General features: G+C 41.5%; 1 protein-coding gene across 1 annotated transcript; it reads right to left on the minus strand.

The window, feature by feature from the left end:
* Window positions 1–1,907: 1,907 nt before the first annotated feature.
* IER3IP1 (immediate early response 3 interacting protein 1) lies at window positions 1,908–18,866 on the minus strand. Its single transcript, XM_019464141.2, has 3 exons — window positions 18,679–18,866; window positions 4,260–4,361; window positions 1,908–3,077 (listed from the first exon to the last, which is right to left on the minus strand). Exons 1-3 carry the CDS (start codon window positions 18,767–18,769, stop codon window positions 3,022–3,024), a joined length of 249 nt encoding a protein of 82 aa, XP_019319686.1. The 5' UTR covers window positions 18,770–18,866; the 3' UTR covers window positions 1,908–3,021.
* Window positions 18,867–23,678: the final 4,812 nt, after the last annotated feature.

The following is a 23,678-nucleotide window of genomic DNA, read 5'->3' on the forward strand; positions in this document are numbered from 1 at the left end:
TACTGACAAAAAAAAGTGAGGGACTGAATTTGGAAAAGAAAAAGATGGTGTGAAAACCCAATAGGGGAGTGAAGAAGGCAGTGACAGAATTGAAACAAAAACAGTAGGATTATAAAACTCACCTTGATCAATACCCTTAGACACTGCCCACTATGTGTCCCAGGTTCTTGCACAGAATGTTTTCACAATGACTGGCATCTAATGACCAATCAAGGGCCAAGGAAGAGGTTGGCAAAAAATAATTCCATTTTGCTTAGTATCAAAATTTTATTATTGGTAATAACTTTGAAACCATGAGGCACTCAGAAAGTGATTTATTTCACCAAAAACATTTACTTCAGGAGAATATCTCTTTGGCTGAGGTACATCTAGAGTCAAAGGTTAGTGATCTGGAAAAGGTATACATATATACATCACCTGGAGCAGATTTCTGTTCTGAAATAGTTATTGACCAAGTTTGCAGATGAAGCAACCGGAAACAACTGAGGTTGTAGGAAATTTGTCTTGTGATGAAAGGTTCTGCTTGGCGTATTAGAAATATCCTGCTTCCCACTCTTTTTACTATTCAAATATATATTGCTTTCAAGTCATTTCATAAGTACATATACACTCGTGACAGCATATACCTATAGACCGCAGATCACATTGCCTACTCTATATACTCTTTTTTAAAGATAACTTTTTTACCAGTGTCTTGATAACTTAAGAGTTTTGTGGAAGTGCCTTAGGAAGGGTGACAAGAGTAGGGTGGAGGTGAAACAATGGGCCTGGGACCCTAACTCTGCTTCAACTAGAAATAAATGGACTGCTCTTATCTGTTGTAGATAATGGAACATTACAGTTGTGTTCTCCCTTTTGCAATCTGGTTCTACCATTAACAAATTTGAAAACCACTGTACTTAATTAAGGTTTAGGGTATGGATTTGGTTAACATGTATATACTTGAGCCAAGATCCTTCATGACAGGTCAGAGGTGTACAGACACGGAATACATAAGGACCATAAACATGGATATGTGGAGTCTAGAACAATCACCAATTGCTAATACTGAGAATGGCTAAGGGAGAGGACGTAGGCAGGCAAGCAGACACTGAAGTTATTGTCAACTAAATGAGAGACTATGGTTACTGAATCACAGCTGCTCTGGGGAAATCGGGGCTAACCTGTGAACGCTTACAGACCTGCCTTCAAGGGCACTGAAGCTAGAATCGCATTAAGTGGCCTCCAGAGATGAAATATTTTGATGTTCAGTGCTTCACTTTCCTCAGAACCACTTTGCTACGGAATACTCTGATCCTGCCCTGCTGTGACTGCTCTCCAACAGACCGTGAACTCGGGCAGTGCCCTGCCACTAAATGAGCGTGAAGTTGTGCTGTAAAGTTTTACACGAGAAATGGCATCAGGTCAAGGTCTCTTTTTTTCTTTCCTTTAAAAATTCTGTACAGCCTCGGAGTGCTCTCAAACAACCGCATCTTTTGAATCTGTCCAGTGGATTAAACTTGGGCTCCTGCATCGGATCTTCGTAAGGCCAAAAGAACACTGCCTCTAACTTATGTTATATGTTAGTTACTCACATGAGCCGGATAATCAACTACGAATCCCAGGTACATCTTTTCAGTTCAGCTGCGAGCCTGCGGCCCAAAGATCATCTAATTCAGGCATGGCCAACAGGCATTCAATACCAGCTCCAAAGTTCTAGAAGTAACTTAAGTCATGGAATAAAAGTTGCTCATGAGTCTCTTTGATGCAATGAGCAATTCAGTTAATTCACCGAAGAAAAAAAGTGTGATGTTTACTTTCATTAAACCCATGCTCAGTGATTTTACAGCAAAGCAAGTATAAAACAAGTGTCACACACGAAACGGGATTCAGTTAACACTGACAGGTAAGGTACAAAAAACAAATGCTTGACTTGGAAATTTAACTTTATTTACAAATGTTGTCCTATAACAAAGATGGCATTCTATTCCTTTAAACTATCATAACTGATAATTTCCAGAAAAAAACCATTTACATAGTTTGAATCTTCCTGCATAAAACTGTATTAATGGATGAGCAAATACGGAATGGTCTAAGACATAAAAACAAAACGAAAAATTTATCTAGCATGACTCTCTATTGACAGACAGAATAAAGAATTATACCCCTTAATTTGCTACTCCAAAAAACGGAAATGTGATAATTTGGGGGAGAGGTAAATACTTCATAATAGTCTTATATAGTATAGTTTAATTGTGATCGTTCAGGATTGCTCTTGCAGCCTAATATTTATGCAGATTTTTAAAAAGTCATTATTGAAAAAAGGGCGTAGACTTTTTCACACAGATTTTTCTACCAATGGAAATATGTAGAGAGTGGTCTGTTCTCATCATTCAGGCCAATTAATAAAATAACAAACGCACGAAAAAAAAGCACAACTATCATGTGACTATCTGACTCACAAAATTAGAATTCTCCCTGAAATCAGAGAGTAGTGCTCAATAGTTCTATAAATTTGAATTTGTCACAGCCAAGATGATACATAGACAAAATAAAGAGTTCAAAGTAAAATTATCCAAATTACCTATTTATCATTTTATCTGTAGTAATCACTTTTAAAAAATCCTTTAAATTTTATGTAGGAAGATAAACACTCTCACATCATAGCCACGTCATGAGGAACTTCAAAACATTGAAAATTTATCCCTGAGAAGTGAGAGAGAAAAATCTCTATAAACGTGACAGTCCTGTACCCTTTTAACAATCTTTACCATAGCATGAACTTTTATTAATAGTTAGCAATCAAATGTATCCCAATCTTGGATTGTTACTGCCTCTGATGACCTAATTTTTTTTATAATGAAATTATAAATGCAACATTTGTAAAAAAATCAGATAAATAGGACTCTGGTTTTATTGTCAGGTTTACATTTTTGTCAAGTGCAAGGACGACCAGCGAAGACATGTATATTCCAATAATGACCAAAGTAATAACTTCTGCTGGCATCTCTTCTTCTGAGTCTCCATTTCCCCCACTGTTCTTCACCCAAATAATAAGAGTAATACAATTGCAATTGAGTTTATTATTATCAATGGCACTGCAAAGAAAAAAAAAAAGTTTGTTACTGTAAAGAAAATAGCAGAAAAAAAGTAATAGTTACTAGCATCCAGGAAGGATGAAAATCTCTACCAAGGTCATTCCTAATCATGTTGCAAACACTTGTAACAAAGGAACGTGCACTGGATCATACGATCCAAAACTTATTATAAAGAGGGCTTGTGTGACTGGGGTAAGCGTCACCTGGTACAACGAGATCAATACGAAGCATGTGTGAATGGTGCTGGTGCAATGCTGGGAACACAGCAGCACAGTGGACCCAGGCGGAAGTAGACCCACATGGCTGTGACACTTGATGTTACAAATGAAGAGCACAAGGCGCCTGGGTGGCTCAGCCAGTTAAGCATCCAGCTCTTGATTTCAGCTAAGGTCATAATCTCATGGGTTGTGAAATCAAGCCTCACCCTGAGTGGGGCTCCATGCTGGGTAGGGCTGGGCATGAAGCCTGCTTGAGATTCTCTCCCTCTCCTTCTGCTCCTCCCCGCCCCCAAACAACAAAAACAAAGAGCAAAGACTCCAGTTTCACCACTAAATTTCTTAACTTTTATTTATTTAAGTAATCTCTACACCCCACATGGGGCTCGAACTCACGACCCTGAGATCAAGAGCGGCACGCTCCTGAGCCAGCCAGGTAACCCATTTCACCACTAAATTGAGAGTGAACTTATTTACCATTCTATCCAAAGCTGTGATCAAAACAGCTAATAAAGAGGGAGAGAGAGAGGCCCTAATTTTAATTGTTTTAAATAAGTTTTGAACCCTTTTTTCTTCAGTTGCACTAAAATAATTTCCAATAGAATGGCAGACACAGGACTTTTGCTCTTCTCTCAAAAGCCTTGTAGGACTCTAGATGACTTTACTACTTGAAGCAACAGAAGTTCCAAAAGGCAAGAACACTGCTTTCAGGTCTGAGAACAGGTTTCCGGTCATGCGAACAGATTCTACCACTGAGCATTCCATTTGCTTCAAGTGGTTTAGACAGAAATGAGAGGTAAACTAAGAAAGAAACCAGTAGCTTCTGAACAGTAAAGCCAGGCTAAAGACAAAAAAAAATTGCCACAAAAACAGTATGTGATGATGTTCACCCTCAGAAGCTTTGCTACTTAAACCAACACCGCAAAATTAAAACTTTAAAGAGTGTTTCACTAGTTTTCCTTCTTACCTCTCATCACAGTTCTTACAGATCGAATAAGATTCATTAGCTGAGATTTAATTCCTGGCTCCTCTCCGAATCCACCAATTCCCTGGTCTGTTCCCCAGCCAACTGCAGGATATAAAAATGATTAGCTGTGTTAAAATTTATTATGCACTCACCTTGCTTCCTCATTAGTCATCTTCTGAAAAATTAGCTTGAGTCATTGTTAAAGACATAAAATATAAAGGCATCTGACTTCAAAGTTATACAGTACCGATTAAATATTGTATATTCTTTACTTTTTGATAACAGCAACAATCTTATTTCCAGTTTGATTTTATAAAGTACTATATTATATAGTACTTTATATATAAGGTCTAAATTATTCCACGGTGTTTAATTCAGTGAATAGGATTGTTGTGACATGCTGACTGGTTTTTTCCTCCTTTTAAAAATTTTTCTTTTAATATTTCTTTATTTTTGAGAGAGAGAGAGAGAGAGCACGAGCAGGGGATGGGCAGAGAGAGAGAGGGAGACACAGACTCCGAAGCAGGGTCCAGGCTCTGAGCTGTCAGCACAGAGTCCGACACGGGGCCGGAACCCACGAACCGTGAGATCGTGACCTGGGCCAAAGTCGGATGCCTAACTGACTGAGCCACTCAGGCGCCCCTTTCCTCCTTTTTTAAACAAAACATTTTCCAGGTCAAAACTGAAAAGCAAGGCATACTGTCAAACTCAATAATTAATTAGCTCAAATCAGAATTTCTAAGATCCAACACAATTATCAGTATGAAAATGTTGCAGCTGAGACATACCGGCTACATTACTTGAGGAAATGTTAAGGGAAACCTAGCTGGTGGCGCTTGCTTAGGCTTTCTGAGAGCTGTGCTCCATCCCACCAGCAAGGGCAGGTGACTTTCCCCTCCATCACTCTCCTCATTTCTCAATTGAGAGCTGAGCAACCGAGCCCGCTACCCCACTTATTCTCTGTAAATGAGTCTTTTACCTTCTTCTGCATCATTTTCCTGATATTATAAAACATTATTTTTTCCCCTTTACCTGCTAGTTCTTTCTTTATTGTCATACATTCTTCTGAAGACCTACAAGTCCTCATTTCTGCAGGCTGTCTCTTGTCCGCATTTCAGGCCCACATCTTCAATTATTTTGTATCTCCCATGACTGTAGGGCTTAATTCCTGACAGGTTGGGCCTTAATCTCGAAGACGGTCTTTATTTTATACACGAAAGAACCAAGTCTCAGGTAACAAGACTGTAACTCGTTTAGTCAACTTTTATTTGGTTGAAATAAAGGTTAAAAAATGGTTGTTTGCTTTTTTGTGTCACATCAACACCGAGATATGCTGTGGGATAAAAGTAAGTTAAAAATCAAGTTCACAACAGAGCTGATGTGTTCTGACTAGCACTCTCCCCTCAGGGCCTAGCTTGTGTTGTGCTGACGGCCTTCCCAGTCGGCAGGGGTGTCACTCTTTGTTGGGCTCCCACAGTACGGACACCATCACAGTCAGACCCTACACCATCTCTTGCAAGACTCTTTCACCAGATGCCTCTGTAATCTAGCTGTCTTAACCCTGTGAGTTTTCTCCCTTAAAGGGTCAGATCTTTCCACCTCACAATCATGTGATGATTCCCACTGCCTACTGAATAAAGTTCAAACTCCTTAAACTCACATTCTTGCCCTATATCCCACCACCACCCTCCACGTGTTCCTCATCACGCTCAATGCCCACTAACTGTGGTACATGTTAAAGACAGCTTCTGAGTCACTGCCTTCAGTGTCAGGGCCTTTCCTACATTCCTCTCATAGCATAATGAACCTTCTTTCTCTTTGTTCCCCAAATAGCTGACTGATTGTAGTGACTTTGTTCTCCTTCGCGGTTAGTTGTTTTCAAGTGTCTCTCATTAGACTGTATAAAACCCTGGAAGACAGGGACTAAATTTATACTTTCTTCACCTTCCCGCTCTCCCGTACCCCCACCCCACTGCAAGTACTTAGTGAATGTTTGTAGAATTGAAGTGAATTATCTGGGTTAATCTGGGACACGGGGAAATTAGGTAAATTCTAGGACCACAGACGCAGACTCCCAAAGAACTCTATTTCTTAATTTTTACGACACAGCAAGTTATAACATGAACAAATCAATCCATTGTAGCTTTAGGGGAGGGGGGCAGGTCCTCCAATATTAAATGTATACATCTATCCAAGCTAAAAATAATTTTAGAAAATATACTTGCATCTTGCCTGGGCAACGTTACCCTCCTACCTCCAGATGTACTCTCTCCAGCAAGCAAATGTACTTATGCTGCTTTCCCAGCATTTGCTTTTAATGTATGACGAATTTTACTACAATGTCTTTCCTCCAAATAACTGTCTGACTCTTCCAGCAGCTCAGCCAGCATTCGCCACTGAATGGCAATCCTCTTTTTGTAATTTAAGTTCAAACTGTGGCACCAGCCTTCACCTACTTACAGTGTGGCAACACGATTTCGTATCAGACTCCGCAGACACACAGGACACACAGAATGACGTCCCACCAGCAGCGGTGTCAGTGTCCAACCTGCATAACTGCTACAGGAAAACTTCTATGGGAAAGCAACATGGCTGGGATAACGGACTTACAGAAGCCTCTGTGACAGTTCTGCACAACGAAAATGCAGTGTGGTTCTGGTTCAACACGATGGGGTCGGGGAGGAAAAAGTTGACCCTGACCCTCCTGGGGTCCCTGGCTACGTCCGAAAATTAAACTGATAAAAACAGATAAACAGGAGAAAAGCATACAAACTCTATTAACTTTTTACATGTACCTGGGAGACTTCAGAGAAGGCTTCAGTCACTTCAAAGAAGTGACCAGAGCAGGAAACTTTTGAGACAAAGAAACAATACATTTGTGAAGAACTGATAAGACAAAGGAGTTTGAGCTGAGAATGGGGGGTAATAAATGGTGGGAAAGTAACAAGGTTTGTTTATACAGTCTTGCATTCTGGTGAGATCGGCAAGGGAGACTAAGCTCCTGCTTTGAGAAAGGAGGCAAGGCGGGAGCAGATGGGGAGGGTGACCTTCCTGCATCTGCCATTCTCTCAGACTCCTTCAGCTGAAAATACTCAATACTGCCAAGGTGTCATAGTTTGGGGCAGCATGTCCTGAACCTTGAACCTCATCAATGGATACACATTTTTATCTTAGCTTTCACCTGTGAAACCCTACTAAAAATGACAACAGAGAATACAGACTAACAAGAGACACGTTTCCAGGCCAGAGAAGTCAATCAAAATTTGAACAATAAGAAATAAATGAAGAAGAGTGACTGACTCTAAGAGAAAGCTAGACACCTGCACCTTGCAGGAAGTGCACAATGAAACACTGAGGTGAACGGTGCTGAGACTGAGACCCTGGGAAGGTGAGAGGAAGCTCAAAGCGTCGGTGTGGACAACAGGAAGGAAAAAGAGGACTCAATGAAAGTCTACAAATGAGCAGTGGGCTGCCCCCTGCCCTCCCATCTCCGTCCCCGGACTGACCTGACAGAAGGGCGTGCCACTCACACCATCAAAGGCAAGAGGTTCACTCTCAGCAGAGAACCAAAGAAGCTCCAGAGTGAGGAGTATCCAGTGTGAGCGGAGGGAGTGAAAATCTGCATACCGAAGTGTCAGGCTCTTGCCCATTTTCCCCGCGCACCTCTAAGTCTGATCACGGAACACTGACATTCTGCAGGCAAGAAGTCAGAAAATTACTCTGGTAATTGGCCAGCGGCCCAGGAAGAAAGACTTCAGATACTGATATCTGGGGGGGGGGGATCCTCAGCAAAACGGACAACTTTAAGCACCAGTGAGACCCACCAGCAAACAAGCCCCAACCACACCCATGGCTTCCAATGAGCCCCTCTGAGCCTTACACTTAAAAATGAAGTCAAGGGGCGCCTGGGGGGCTCAGTCGGTCAAGTGTCCGACTTCGGCTCAGGTCATGATCTCACAGTTTGTGAGTTCGAGCCCCGCGTCGGGCTCTGTGCTGACAGCTCAGAGCCTGGAGCCTGCTTCGGATTCTGTGTGTCCCTCGCTCTCTGCCCCTCCCCCGCTTGTGCTCTGTCTGTCTCAAAAATAAATAAAAACATTTTTAAAAATTAAAAAAAAAATGAAGTCAAAAAGAAATAATCTGTAACATGGAAAGAGAACAAAAACAGAAAAAGAGACTCGGAGGAAGAGACAATGCAAGAAGTAGAAGAAAAGATTTTTACTATTTATGTATTTACAGTGACTGGTTTAATTTTTTATTTCATTTTTTTAAGTAATCTCTATGCCCAACATGGGGCTCAAACTCACGACCTCAAGATCAAGAGTCGCATGCTCTGACTAAGCCAGCCAGGCACCCCACAACACATTTTTTAAAATGAACATCTATAGAGAGTAAAGCTATTGGACCTATGGAACAAGAACAGGATGCCATAAAAAGGAACATTAAGGAATCAAGATGGAGCTCTTGTTCTTGCTATGTTAGCATAACAAGTTCAAGAGGTTGACAGATTAAGTTGAGAAAACCTATTAGACAAGGCTAACAAAGGGTATATACCTGTCAAAATAACTGGAGTTCCAGAGAGAAGGAAAAACAGGAAGAAATTATCAAAGAAATATTAAGAGATAATATTACAGAACTGAAGGACATGAGCCTTTAGGCCAAAAGGGCCCAATCAGAGAAGAGCTTAATGGGGGGGGGGGGGGGGGGGGGGCAGAGGGAGGCACACATTATTGTACATTCTCAGACCTCTGAAGATAAGGAGAACACCCTAAAGCCTTTCAGAGAGACCAGTCAAGTTGCACAAAAAATCAGGAAACAGAATGGCATCAGACTTCTTAACATCAATACTGGAAATTAGAAAATTAAGTGAAACAATGTCTTCAAAAAAAGCTCTGAAGAAAAATTAGTTCCAATCTAGAATCCTATAACCAAACCACCAAAAAAAAGCTAGAAGAATGACAGCACGGTTTTTTTTTTTATTGTTCAGCTGTGAGCAATATTCAGTGATAGTAATGTTAAATATGGAATACAGATATCACCAATAATTGGCTGAAAATGGGAGAGATGGGGTAGGGGAAATGTGTGTGTACTTGTGCTCACACAAGAACAAATGTGCTGATGATGGTATAATTATACTAAAAACCCTTCCACAGCAGTAAGTCAGGGATTCGAAACTTGGAAGAGTTGAAAATAACTGCTTTTAAGAAATGAAGCTCAGGTTGAAGAGATGGGGCAGGAGGCTTCTATCTTTCTTTACAAACAGAAGAGCTTTTTGACTTTAAACACCACACACACACTATACATTATACTGATAAAGAAAAGTGAAATTTCAAAAGAAAGCCTGTAAAGATGTTCATCCACTGGAGAATCCCCTCTGCAATTAGAAGTTCCTCTGCAGAGCATGAACCCCCTGAGGGCAGAGACAAAGTCTACAAGTAGAGAGGTTTCATTCAGGAATCACTCTGAATATTTAAAATTACATTTTAAAACAAGCTTTAATGATGAATCACGGGAATCTACTCCCAAAACCAAGACCACACTGTATATATACACTGTATGTCAGCCAACTTGAGAATAAATTTTATATATATATATATATAAAAAAATCAAATCAAGTCAAACCAAAACAGCTTTAAATGGAATTGTTGGTTTCATTTCCTTCACTTGCTTTTCGGAAGTTATCATTACTAAAATCAATCCTTTCCACCCACAGCCACAATCTCTTAGATCTAGGTAAAAAGGACTTGTTTCTACACACCCAGTTTTTTATCAGAAAACATAATTTCTGGGGCACCTGGGAGGCTCAGTTGGTTAAGCATATGACTTTGGCTCAGGTCATGATCTTGCTGTTTGTGGGTTTGAGCCCCGTGTCGGGCTCTGTGCTGACAGCTCAGAGGCTGGAGACTGTCTCCCTCTCTGTCTGCCTGTCCCCTGCTCACAGTATGTCTCTCTCTGTCTCAAAAATAAACAGTAAGTTATCAGTTAACCTTAGCCTAGTCTCTATTCTCAAGTCCCTAGAATGAAAACTAAATTTTGGGTAGAGAGTAAATCATCTGTCTAGATATTCTATGGACAAACACAAGAGTGACAAGTAAAAGACCAGGTGCCATGGATTATTTTTTTATTCTAACAAATAGCTTTCCCTCCAACTGCTACTTAGGGAGTCTCCGTTGTTTTCCTAAGGAAACTGGCCAAAAGCTTTAAAGAGTTTTGTCTTTTTTTTTTTTTTAAAGGAGAAAGATTTAATTCTGCAGCTCTCTTGACACTTTCATAGCTAGAGGGCCTAGAAAAGAATAAATGATAAGACCTGCCAGCACTGGCCAGCTGCCATAATTTTAGGAATAGAATTAAATATAAAAGTTAGTTATTAGCAAACACCAAACATGTTCTTCTGCTGCCCAGACTTCAAAAAGTCATACACAAAATAGCAATCCATCCAGATTGAGCCAAAAACCTTCAGCTAAATACATTCTGAAGAAAAAGCATTAGCTACTGTTCTGAGGGCTGGCTGACCCTGGGCAAATCTCAGCCTCTCTAAGATCAGTTTCCATATCTGCAAAAGAGGTAAGTGTGCTTCACTTTGTCAATGTCACCAAGTTTGTATGTGAATCAAATGCCAATCACAGATGTGAAAGTACCTAATAAACTACACAAAGAACTCTAACATACGTTTTAAAAAATTACCTTGATTAAGGGGCGCCTGGGTGGCTCACTGGGTTGAGCATACAACTCGATTTCGGCTCAGGTCATGATCTATCTCATGGTTGATGGGATCAAGCCCTGCATCAGGCTCTGTGCTGACAGCGCGGAGCCTGTTGGGATTCTCTCACTCCCTCTCTCTCTCTGCCCCTCCCCCGTGCACGCGCATGCGAGAGAGAGAGAGAGAGAGAGAGAGAGAACTCTAGCGCTCTCTCTAAACAAACATTAAAAAAAAGAAAAAATTACTTTGATCAACAAGATCAATATTGAAGTAAACGATCTGGTACACTTGGACTAATCTCTCGTGGGTCCACGTAATTCTCAGCCCAATTTTATAATAATAATTTATAGTAATAGAAAATTATAGTAATAATTTCTGCTTAATCTGTGATGAAATTCAACAAATGCTTTTCAGGAGTATATATTTACAGACATATAGTTACAGATCTCACTACTCTAAACTCTAATATTACATTGGCTTTGGAGCAGTCACTTAAACCCTGAACCAAAATACCTTGTAATAATATTTTAATTACTTGCGATGGACTGAATTGTGTTCTCCCCACATTCCTGTGTTGAAGCTTACGTGGAGATGGGGTCTTAAGGAGCTACGTATGGTTACACGGGTCATAAGGGCAAGGCACTAATTTGATAGGACTGTGGCCTAACAAAAAAGAGGAAGAAAGAGATCTCGATTCCCCTCCTCACTTCCACCTAGCCATGTGAGGACGCAGTGAGAAGGCGGCCATCTGCAAGCCAGAATACCCCCACCAGAACTCAACCATGTTGGCACCCTTATCTCAGACTTCCAGCCTCTAGAACTGTGCGAAAATAAATTTCTGTTGTTTAAGCCACCCAGGCTATGATATTCTGTTATGGCAGCCAGAGTGGACTCATAATGTTTCATGTACGAAATGCTTCTTTTGTAGCACTCATAACTACTAGTGGACATGATCCTCGTCAAAGGGATACATACTGGGCACCATAAGCAAAAACTAGTAAGAATAATTTGGACGGGTATTAAAATTCACTATGTCTTTTTTTTTTTTCCTTGCACAAAAAGGGAATTTGTGTCATTGTGAAACACTAGAGGATACAACACATTCTCTGCACTGCAATCAAAGTACTGGTTCAACTATTTGATTAAACATACAGCTCTCAAATCAGGAATTGCAAGAATACGATAATGGTAACATTATTCAGTTACTTAGAAAATACTCACTGACTGATGGAATTGTAAAAATGAAAGAATCCCTGTCATCAGCCTACTGGAAAAGACGGAATGAAACTGCAGTGGTGCTACGGCCCATGGAATAGGTCAGTGATGGTTTCTGGGAGAGGCAAATGGCAAAGATATGCCTTAAAGGTCATCGTGACCTAAGTCAAAGTCACTGAAGGCGGAGAAGTATGTGTAGAGAAGAGAGAGAACCATGGTAAGAACGGCACATGGGGTAAACACTGCAGAAGGGTCAAAGAAGGGAAGGAAAGGGAGGAAGGGACACATCATAATGTGATGTGAGTTTATAAGTCACACGAGGAAGTCTGACTTTTATATTAAAGGCTATGGATGTTGGAAAATTCAAGAATTTCAAACCACTGAGGAACATGTTCAGCTTCTCATGGAGGGTAGAACAAAGAGAAACAAAATTGGAGGGAGGGGACCACTGAGGAGGTTACTATAAAAATCTAGGCAAGAGTTAAGAGCCTACATAAGCAATATTTAACAAATGCTTAAAATATTTTAAAATTCTATTTTAAAACATATTTAGTTTTGTTTTTTTTTTTTACTATTTAACTTTTTAAAATCTTGTCAAATTTTTATTCAAATTCCAGTTAGTTAACATACAGTACAGTATTGGTTTCAGGAGTATTCAAGTGCTTCATCACTTACAGACAATACCCAGTGCTCATCACAAGTGCCCCCCTTATACCCATCACCCATTTAACCCATCTCCCACCCACCTCCCTCCATCAACCCTTAGTTTGTTCTCTATCATTCAGAGTCTCTTATGGCTTGTTTCTTCCTCTTTCCCATATGTTTCTCTGTTTTGTTTCTTAACTTCCACATATGAGTGAAATCATATGGTATTTGTCTTTCTCTGACTTATTTTGTTTAGCACAATTACTCTAAGTCCATCCACATCATTGCAAATGACAAGATTTCATTCTTTTTGATGGCCAAGTAATATTCCATTGTGCATATATATCACATCTTCTTTATCCATTCACTAGCTGATGGACATTTGGGCTCTTTCCATAGTTCGGCTAGATATTTTGTTTATTATTATTATTATTTTTTTTTTTTTGTAGTAGTAATCACATGAGGGTCAAACTCACAACCGAGTCCTACCGTCCTCCAACTGAGCCAGCCAGGCACCCTTAAATAAAGGTGTTGTTGTTGTTATTTTTAAGTAGGCTCCATGCCCAATGTGGGGCTTGAACTCACAACCCTGAGATCAAGAGCTGTATGCTCTACTGACTTAGCCAGCCAGGCGTCCCTTAAATGTTTTAAAACAGCTTATCCACTTAAGGTATGACAATGTAGGTTTTTGCTTAGCTCTGGGACCATATTCAAAACACATGTTCAGATAAAATATCTGTGCTACTTCTGGAGAGAAGAGGAAATGAAGACAAAGTTCTAGGAGGCAAAGTATTAACATTTCCGGGGCATTCCAACGGTTTTGTAGCAGTGATTTTCATTTAGGGGCAAAAAGCTAAGTCACCTGCAGAAATTTTGGAAAAGACACTGGTGAACTTCACTTCTGGAAAATATTTTTTTTAATAAATTTTTTTTTTCCAACGTTTTTTATTTATTTTTGGGACAGAGAGAGACAGAGCATGAACGGGGGAGGGGCAGAGAGAGAGGGAGACACAGAATCGGAAACAGGCTCCAGGCTCCGAGCCATCAGCCCAGAGCCTGACGCGGGGCTCGAACTCACAGACCGCGAGATCGTGACCTGGCTGAAGTCGGACGCTTAACCGACTGCGCCACCCAGGCGCCCCTCACTTCTGGAAAATATTAATGCAGGTCTGGAGTAAGGTCTGGGCATTGTATTCTCTTTCAAGATCATTTTGGCAATACTGGGTCCATTTCCTTTAGAAGCAACGTGTCAGTTTCTGTAAAAAGCCAACTGGAATTTTGATAGACATTGCATTAAATCTGTACATCAATAATATTAAGTATTAATACTAAGTGTTAATATATTCATCTTTTTAAAAGTGTATTTATTTTGAGAGAAAGTGAGACAGAGAGAGAGAGAGAGAGAGAGAGAGAGGAATAGAGAGCGAGCAGGGGAGGGGCAGAAAAAGAGGGAGAGAGAGAATCCCAAGCTCTCTTGCAAAATAAAATTTTTAAAAAATGGGTAGAAGATTTGAATAGACATTTTTTAAAGACACAAAAATGGCCAACAAGTATATGAAAAGGTGTTCAATATCACTTATCATCAGAGAAATACAAATCAAAACCACAATGAGAAATCATTTCACACCTGTTAGAATGGCCATTATCAAAAAAACCCAAAAAACAAAAAACAAGAGATAGAGACACTTGGGTAGCTCAGATGGTTAAGTGTCTGACTCTGGATCTCCGCTCAGGTCATGATTTCATGGTTCGTGGGTTCGGGCCCCCCATCAGGCTCTGCGCTAACCACGCAGAGCCTGCTTGGGATTCTGTCTCTCCCTCTCTCTGCCCCTCCCCTGCTCGCGCTCACGTGCTCGCTCTCTCAAAATAAAAAACAAAAACAAACAAAAAACATCCAAACTGTAGATGCAGGGGGAGGGGGGAGAGACAAGAGATAATAAATGCTGGCAAGGATGTGGAAAAAGGGAACCCTTGCGCTTGGTTGAGGGAAATGTAAATGGGTACAGTCACGATGAAGAATAGTGTAGAGGTTCCTGAAAAAAATTAAAAACAGAACTACTACATGATCCAGCAATCTCACTTCTGAGAATTTATCCAAGAGATGAAATCACTATCTTGAGATATCTGCACGCCCATGTTCACTGCATTATTCACAATAGCCAAGAAACAACCTAGGTGCCCACTGATAGATGAGCGGAAAAAGGAAATGTGGTGTATATATAAAATGGAGTATTATTCAGCCACAAAAAAGAGAAAGCTGTCATTTGTGACAACGTGAGTATATCCTGACAGTATTACAGCAAGTGAAATTAAGTCAAAGACAAATATTGTATTATCTCACTTACATGTGGGATCTACAAACATCAAATTCACAGCAACAGAGTAATATGGTGGTTGCCAGGGGTTGAGCAGTGAGGCAAATGGGAAGTTCCTGGTCCAAAGGTACGAACTCAGTGATAAGACGAGTGAGTTCCAGGGATCTAACGTACCGCGTGGTGACCATGGTTAACGATACTGTACTGTATACCTGAGAGTTGCCTTGAGAGAAAATTTTAAATGTTCTCGCCCCCACAACCACAACAAAATTACAATTATGTGAGGTGAAGAACACTAACTGCGGTAATAAGCTTTCTGCAGTATACCTGTGTAGCCAACGATCCTTGTACACTTTCAACTTACGCAACGTTAGACAGGCACACCTTGCTTCATTGCTTCCCTTTATTTCACTTCCCCGATACTGTGTTTTTTACAAATTAGAGGTTTGTGGCAATCCTCTGTCAAGCAAGTCTAATGGTGCCATTTTCCCAACAGCTCACTTTGTGTCTCTAGAGGTGTCACATTTTGGTAATTCTCGCAGATCTCCGTCTTTTTCATTATTATCGTGTTTGCTATGGTGATCTCCATTTTATCACTTTCCACTCACTTCTCAACACATTCCAATTTGGATTTTAACCACAGTTACAGCCACCTGTGCAGAATCACCAATGACTGCTATTACTCTGAATGCTTAGGACACTTCTCCATCCTTATCTTACTCCTCAGAACGTTCCACTGTCGTACTACCTCTCCTTCTAACACCCCTTGGCTTCTGTGAAACCCACTGCTACGTGTTCCCTCTTCTCTTGTTTTGCTCACTCAGCAACTTCTCCTGTCAGTTCTCCCATCTCTACGTAAACATTAAATACTCAAAGAGATTCTGGGACTGTCCTGGTCACCAATTCTCTTTGTCATCTATTCTTTCCCTGAGAGATTTTCTCTCTTTACGTGGTGGCTTCATTCATCACCTGTGCTCGATAAACTCAAATGCAAGCTCTCCTGTGACTCTTGGTTCTGTTCTATAGACTTAACTCCAACAGACTATTCCACATCTGCACTTGCCTATCTCACAGAAATCTCAAACTCACCATGTCCAAAACTTATTTCGCTATCTTTTCACCTTCTTACCCACCACTGCTGCCCTCATTTTTCTTCCAGTACTCTCTACACCTTGGTAAAGGTACTATGTTTCACTCAGATGCTTAAGCCAGAAAACCAGGAGATCTTTGACTCTGACTTTTTCTTCCCTCCCTCATTCCCAACATCCAAACAGTAAATCCTGCTTTTTCTACTTTCGAAATATCTCCTGATCGGTATTAGTCTCCAGGACTACCATAACAAAGTGCCGCAAACTGGACGGCTTAACACGACAGAAATTTATTTTCTCACAGTTCTGGGGACCGGAAGTCCAAAATCAAGGCGTCAGCAGAGTTGGTTCCTTTTGGGGCCTCTGAGGAATGTTCTCATCTATGCCTCTCGCAGCTTCTGGTAGTTACCGGCAATTCCCGGCATTCTCCACTGTCTAGCTACATCCCTGCACTCTCTGCCTCTGTTGTCATTTGGCCTTCTTCCCCCTGTGTGTCTCTCTCTCTCCATATATGGACACCTCATTGGCCGTCCTCATCCAGTGTGACCTTCTCGATTACACCTGAAAGACCCTATTTCCAAATGATGTCATCTTCACAGGTACCAAGGGTTAGGACTTCAATGTATCTCGTGGGGGAGAAAAATCCAGCCCCCGTAAGATCTTTTCTACTTTTCTGCATAGTATACTAATGAGGAGACAGACTTCTGAGTCAGAATGCCTAAGGTGAATCCTAGCTCTGCCACTTTCTAGCTGTGTGATCATAGAAAAGTTACCTCCTCTCTTTTGTGCGTCAGGTTTCCCATCTTGTAAAGTGGGGATGAAAACAGTACCGATCTCACAGGGTGTTGTGAAGTTTACACGAGTTAATAATATAAGCAAAGCACTTGATACAGATCCTGGTACATGGTGTTCAGTGTTAGTTATTATTACACCCATTCAACTGATGTGATACCCACCATTTCTATTTGCCCTGTTTGAAATGGTGCCTCCCACATCCACTATTCTACCCTGTTCAGTCTGTTCTCCACTGCAGTGAGAAGGATCTTGCAAATAACACGAATCTGGTCATGTCACTACTCTGTTTAAGACCTTGTTTTCACCTGCCCCAGTTTTCACAGTTTTTTTTTTTTTTCAACGTTTATTTTATTTTTGGGACAGAGAGAGAGCATGAACGGGGGAGGGACAGAGAGAGAGGGAGACACAGAATCGGAAACAGGCTCCAGGCTCCGAGCCATCAGCCCAGAGCCTGACGCGGGGCTCGAACTCACGGACCGTGAGATCGTGACCTGGCTGAAGTCGGACGCTTAACCGACTGCGCCACCCAGGCGCCCCCAGTTTTCACAGTTTTACTCCTCACCCTCCCAACTTCTCCCAACCTTTAGCCTTCACCAAATTAACGTTTACTCACTTTTCAGATTTTGGGTTAGACCCGCTTCATCCACGAAGCTTTCAAAGATTCACACATCAGCGTTTCCCTGCACTTCTGTTTCACAATATTCTGCATACTTGTCATTATTCCTTGTTCATTTTTTAATTTAAATGAACTTCCATTAGAAGGGCAGGGGGACTGCTGTAACCCCACCTACTAATTACATGGGCCCAGCACACAGTTTGTGCTCAACAAATCTGAAGGAATAAATGAACCAATCTTGCTCATGGGTCTGAGTTTCAGTGATTCACACAGATATGTCTGGTACGCCTGCAGACAAATGATGGTATACTTTGTGTATCTGGCATACCTGTGCAGATAAATGACGTTACATCACAGACTATCCTGTCTTAATTTTGCCTCATACAGCAAAAAGTGGCCTGCCCGGGATGGCACGCAAATCGCTGTATTGTGAGTTACCAGCGGACATAATTGTGTCTTCATCTTGCTATTCTTAGATTCTAGCCTGGCACATCGTAGGCATCCAATAAGCTGTGCTGCATAAACTTTTCTAGGAACGTGGGTAGCTGGATGTCCTGATAATCCGAACACTGTCCTTTTCCTCCTATCCGCAAAGACCAGGAACCCTACGGCCCTCCATCAGTTCATTCTTCTAATTACCCACACTCCAAAATGAGCCACGCCCCTCCCTCTGTACCTAAAAACTCAGATCCCAGGTTTCTGACCATTAAAAACAGTCACAGACGAGTGCATTAAATTACTAACCTAAACAAACCGGAGGGGCAGGGGCGCCCCTGGGTCTTCTGTATCCCTCCCCATCCCGACCCCGGGGGTCCGGCACACAGGGCGCACCTGTTAAACAATCTTCACCCCGTTGTTGAGCTCAAACTCCGTGAGACGGAAGTGGCTCGGCTTCCTCCTGTCAAGGAAGGGCCCTAAGAGTAGAGCCCTCGGCCTCCCGTCGGTCCCGGCCCAGGCTGCCCCTCCCGCGGCCCGACCGGGCACCGCTCCCCCGGGGCTCCGCCGCCGCCTCCCCCCCCGCCCAGCCCGGCCCCGCGGCCTTACTCACTGTTCTTGAGGAAGCGTTCTTCGTGCAGCACGGCGATGGCATTGACGCAGAGCAGGGCCGCCTGCAGCAGCGAGTATAACGTAAAGGCCATAGCCTCCCGGAGCCGCCCGAGGCCCGACCGTTCTTTCTCCCGCCGCCGCAGGGGACGTGGCGCCGCCACGACCAGCGCTCTCCTACGGGAGCCGGGCAGGCCCCAAACGCGCTCTCCCAGAAGCTCCGCCCCCATCCGGCTAGGACCCGCCCCACGCTCACGTCAGCCAGGCGGGTCGGCTCCGCTGTCTAGACCTGTGAGGTCCAGTGCCGTGGCCAGCCACGCGTGGCTGCTCAAAGCTGGAAATGTGGCTGGTGGCCGTTGGGGTGCTGTAAAGTGGGAAAGACTGTACACACGGGATTTCAAAGGCTTAGGACGAAAACAAGAACGGCAAATCTTTCGTTAATTTTTAAATGTTGATTGCCTGTTGAAATATTTTAAATATATTAGGTAGATAAAGTGAATTGTTAACATTAACTTCTGCTTTTTTTTTTTTTTAATGTGGCTATGAGGACGTTGTTAATGACATGTGAGGCTTGCATTGTATTTCTTTTGAAATACACTGTACTTGACACTCCCCAGAGCTGTATGGGATGTTAATATTCCTATTTTACAGATGAAGAAACAGAGGCTTTGGCAAATACATTTGTTAAAAATTTAAAGTGAAAATGACATGTACTAAAATTACTCAGAAACAGTCTATCTTTGATCAAACTAGCCAGGCCTCTATTGAGCCCTCTTCTCCACTAGGCCTCAACCTCAGCCTATGGAAACTAGACTCTCAAGGCAAATGATTTCATCCACTTTCCTGCCCCTCCCTTAAACGGTAACATAGTTCCTAAAAGCTGAAGTCCACATCCTTAGGATGACCCCAGCCCCCCTTAAAGAAAGCTCAAGGCTGCCAAAAGTATTTACTGTTTGTTCTAGCCAACCTGAAAATAGGCCCCTGACCATCCTTTCTTGCAACATTTTCCTTAAAAAGGCCTACATTGTGACTCCTACCTCTGTGCCTTTGAGATGTATATGTATTTCCTGTAATTCAGGAGTGTCTTTCTGACCTGAAAGCCATTCCTTTAAAATGTAATCTTCAGAGAGAATAGGGCCTCTTGTTTCCCAGTGTCTGTGGGAGGGTAGAATCCTAACTTTGATAATTGCCAGCTAACAGTCCCAACTGGCCAGTCAACATTTATACTGACCACCCTTCTGTCATTTTCCCATCTTTTGACTTTACAGAGCCCCTGTTCACCTCCTTTTCTTCTCTCTCATTCTCCCTTTAAAATGCCCTGTCTCCTCTGTACAAATTAAAATTGAGTTCAGTTCACATTCGACTCTCTTTCCTATTCCTCTCAGTAGTCTCAGTATATTACTGATTAAAATCTATCTTTACCATTGTAACTGGTGTCTAGCTTTGTCTTTGACAAAGCAGTAAGAGGCTGAGTCTGATCATGTTGAATTTTAGATATTGAGGCCAAGTATGCAAATTAATCACCTCCTGAACTTCTCATGGTCCCCTAAAATAGAAAATAGAAAAGCAGCACATTAGTCCCAGAAAGGACTTTGGAGGCCCATGTGCTGCTGCTGGAAGAGACACTAGTCAAAAGAAAAAAAAAAAAAAAAAGAATAATTAATCTGCCAAGAAGAAATTAAGCTTAAATAGGCCAGCTAGTTAGTATCTATAGGGAAGAAGAAATGTATCATTTCCCACAGACACACATAAACACCATCTCCAAAATCGGCCCTAAATGCAAATCAGGTAGGGAGAGAACACAGGAGGATAAAGGAAATAAAAGAAACCACAGGATACCAACAAATCCTCCAGTTTCTGAAGGCCCACAAAACTTGACACTGGTGACAGAGAAGGAAGGTTGTTCCTGTAAGTGGACAGTGACCAATCCAGGATTTCTACCCTGGGCTGGGAGAGGGGAGACGGCATCCAGGGGGACTTGCCTGGAAGCTTTGCTTCTGCAGTGAATCATAGGTTTTACTAGATTGTATACTTAATGAGGAGGAGGGTCGTGGGCGATGCCTGGAGATTTGGGGGATAGATGCAGAGGAGGTGGGGTAAACCTCTCACAGTTACCTCTTTGTGTCACCCGCCCCTGGGTCACAACTCACGTGATCCAATTCTTTTATTTTCAAAAGAATCAGGTTAACCTCTCTGGGCCTCTGTTACTTCATCTATAAAATTAGGTGATTATGCTCTCTAAGGCTCCTTCAGCCCCCAAAATCTCCAGATCTAGCAAAAGCAGCTTAAAATATAAGATAATGTACAGGTGCTAGTACCACATTATCTGATCCACTATTTTTCAAAAATCCAGGCTTGTAGACTAAGCTGATAATGGCAGATGATACTTTTTGAAAGAATTGTTCCTCTGATGTTCCTACTTCCGACAAAATTTAAAGGCCTGGAATTTTTAAAATTTATTTATCAAACAGTTGTCTCGGCTTAGAAAAAAAAAATCTGCCTCCAAACAAAGAAATGGGTAAAATGCATATTCTGCAACTTAGTAGCTTGAAAAAACAAACAAACAAACAAAACCCAACTGGGTCAGGCCTATTTAAAATCAGAGCGTGGGGGGCATGGTGCTGAGCTGTTGATGTCCATGTGGTACATTTTCATGCGTTCACGTTAGACATTCTATCAGATACTGCTGCTGAGTAGTTTTCAATTTCAGATACAAATTTCTCCTTATCATTTGTGTCAAGTGTTGTTTGGTTTGGTTTGATTTTTTTTTAATATGAAATTTATTGTCAAACAGGTTTCCATACAACACCCAGTGCTCATCCCAACAGGTGCCCTCCTCCATGCCCGTCCCCTACTTTCCCCTCCCTCCCACCCCCCATCAACCCTCAGTTTATTCTCAGCTTTTAAGAGTCTCTTATGGTTTGCCTAAGTGTTGTTTGGTTTTTGTCTTCAGACCATTAGATGGCACACTTTGGCATCTTGGACCACCTTGCCACAGATTTTCTCTGTAGCACTATGGAGTCAATGTTTTCATTCCGTTGACACAAATCGAAGAATGAATGCCTTCAATAAAGTTCCTTTAGGTAAGGGGGAGAAATGATTAAGACGATGTCTAGGGTAATCTTTATGTTTGGCCCCGGATTAGATGTGGGGGCAGGGTAGATGTAGTATTCAAATTTACCTTTTAAAGTTAAATGCTCCAGGATGGACTCAGTCCTTGGACTTATGAGAAATTGCATTGTTGAACTCAAATTTGTGCCCTGTGGTGTTATTATCGATGCCTTTGCCTTATAATTTTCCTGATCCTTGACGTTGGGTTCAGCTACATGACTTGCTTTGGCTGGTAGAGTAAAGAGGAAGCAATGCTGTGCCAGCTCTGAACCTAAAGGCCTTATGTGTTTCTTTCTTGTGCCTCTGACATTGCCACGAAAAAAAACTCAAAAAACAAAAAACAAAAAAAGCATGCCAGAGCTGGGCCACTGGTTCCAGGAGAAGGATGAGAGACACTTAGAACAGAACCAATTCACCCTACTCAAGTCTAGCCTAGATAAGCAAATCCGTATCCAAGTACAGATCCATGAGAATAGACGATTGCTGTTTTAAGTCACTAAATATTGGGGTTGTTTGTCCACGGTATTTTTGAAGGAACAGATCTCTACTCATGGTCACTTCCTTGGTGATCTAATTTATTCTAACAGCTTGACATTTGTATACCCTGAAGACTCCCAAATTTATTTATTTTTTTATTTTTTAGGGGAAGGGGCAGAGGGAGAGAGAGAATCTTCTTTTTTTTTTTTAGTTTATTTATTTATTTTGGGAGAAAGCACACGCACAAGCGGGGGAGGGAAGGGGGAGAGGCAGAGGGAGAGGGAGAGGGAGAGAGAATCTTAAGCAGGCTCCATACTCAGCACAGAGCCCTAGGTGGGACTGGATCCCACGACTTTGGGATCATGACCTGAGCCGAAATCAAGTGAAGACTCCCAAATGTATATCTCCTACCCAGAACTCACCCATGGACTCTTAGCTGGTATTTCCAACTGACTACCACTTGGGCGTCTAATGGACATCTCAAACTTACCTTGCCCGAAGCTGAACTCCTGATTTCCCTCCAAAACTCACTTCTCTTGCAGTCATCCATGGCAATTCCATCCTTCCAGTGGTTCACAGAAAAATCCTTGGATTGTCTTTCACTCTCTCCCTTTGTCTCACACCCTATATACAATCTGTCATCAAACTCTTTTGACTTTAACTTCGATATATATCCAAATCTATTTCTCATCTTCTTACCACTAAAACCCTGGTGCAAGCCACCATCCACTCGTGCATAGATTTATACAATAGCTCCATGGTTTTCGCTCCTCTACCATTTATTCTCCCCAGAGCCGTCCATGTACTTCTTTCAAAGTTAAGTAAGGAAAGTAATTTATTTGTTGAGAGAACTGGGTCATTTGTTCTGTAAGACTTCCCACATTCTGGATTTTGCTGATTGTATCCCCACGGTCCTGGCTGACTTAAATACTATGCACAATACTCGAATCATCTATAACAAAATGAAAACACTTGCTGATTGAAGAAAATAGTTGCTATTTAAACTGATTTAAACTGACTGAAACTTTTCACTCACTCAGTGAAAAATACCAGGTACGTGGTAAAGAAAAAAAGTTTCCAAGTCAGATCTTAGAATAAGTCTACCATAAATGTGCTGGCTGCTCTCTTTCCATTCCTATTTTTAAATCTCAGCGTTTCTATTCCTGTGTTCATTAAAAACTAGTTCATTAAGGTAAGGATTATGTATGTTACTTATCAAAAATTTAGACTCACCTTGAAGAATGATAAAAAAGGATTATTCATTTTTAACGTTTTTGTCCTAATATATTTTGATATATATATATATATATATATATATATATATTTTATTGTTTAAGTCTGAGATATGAATCAATGATGACTGAGGTATGTTTGCTTTTAATCCTGTTATTTACAATGGCAATCTTGAGTTTAAGT

This window comes from Panthera pardus, unplaced genomic scaffold (assembly GCF_024362965.1).
Source record: "Panthera pardus isolate Hobbes unplaced genomic scaffold, ASM2436296v1 HiC_scaffold_15, whole genome shotgun sequence".
Classification (NCBI taxonomy): Eukaryota; Metazoa; Chordata; class Mammalia; order Carnivora; family Felidae; genus Panthera; species Panthera pardus.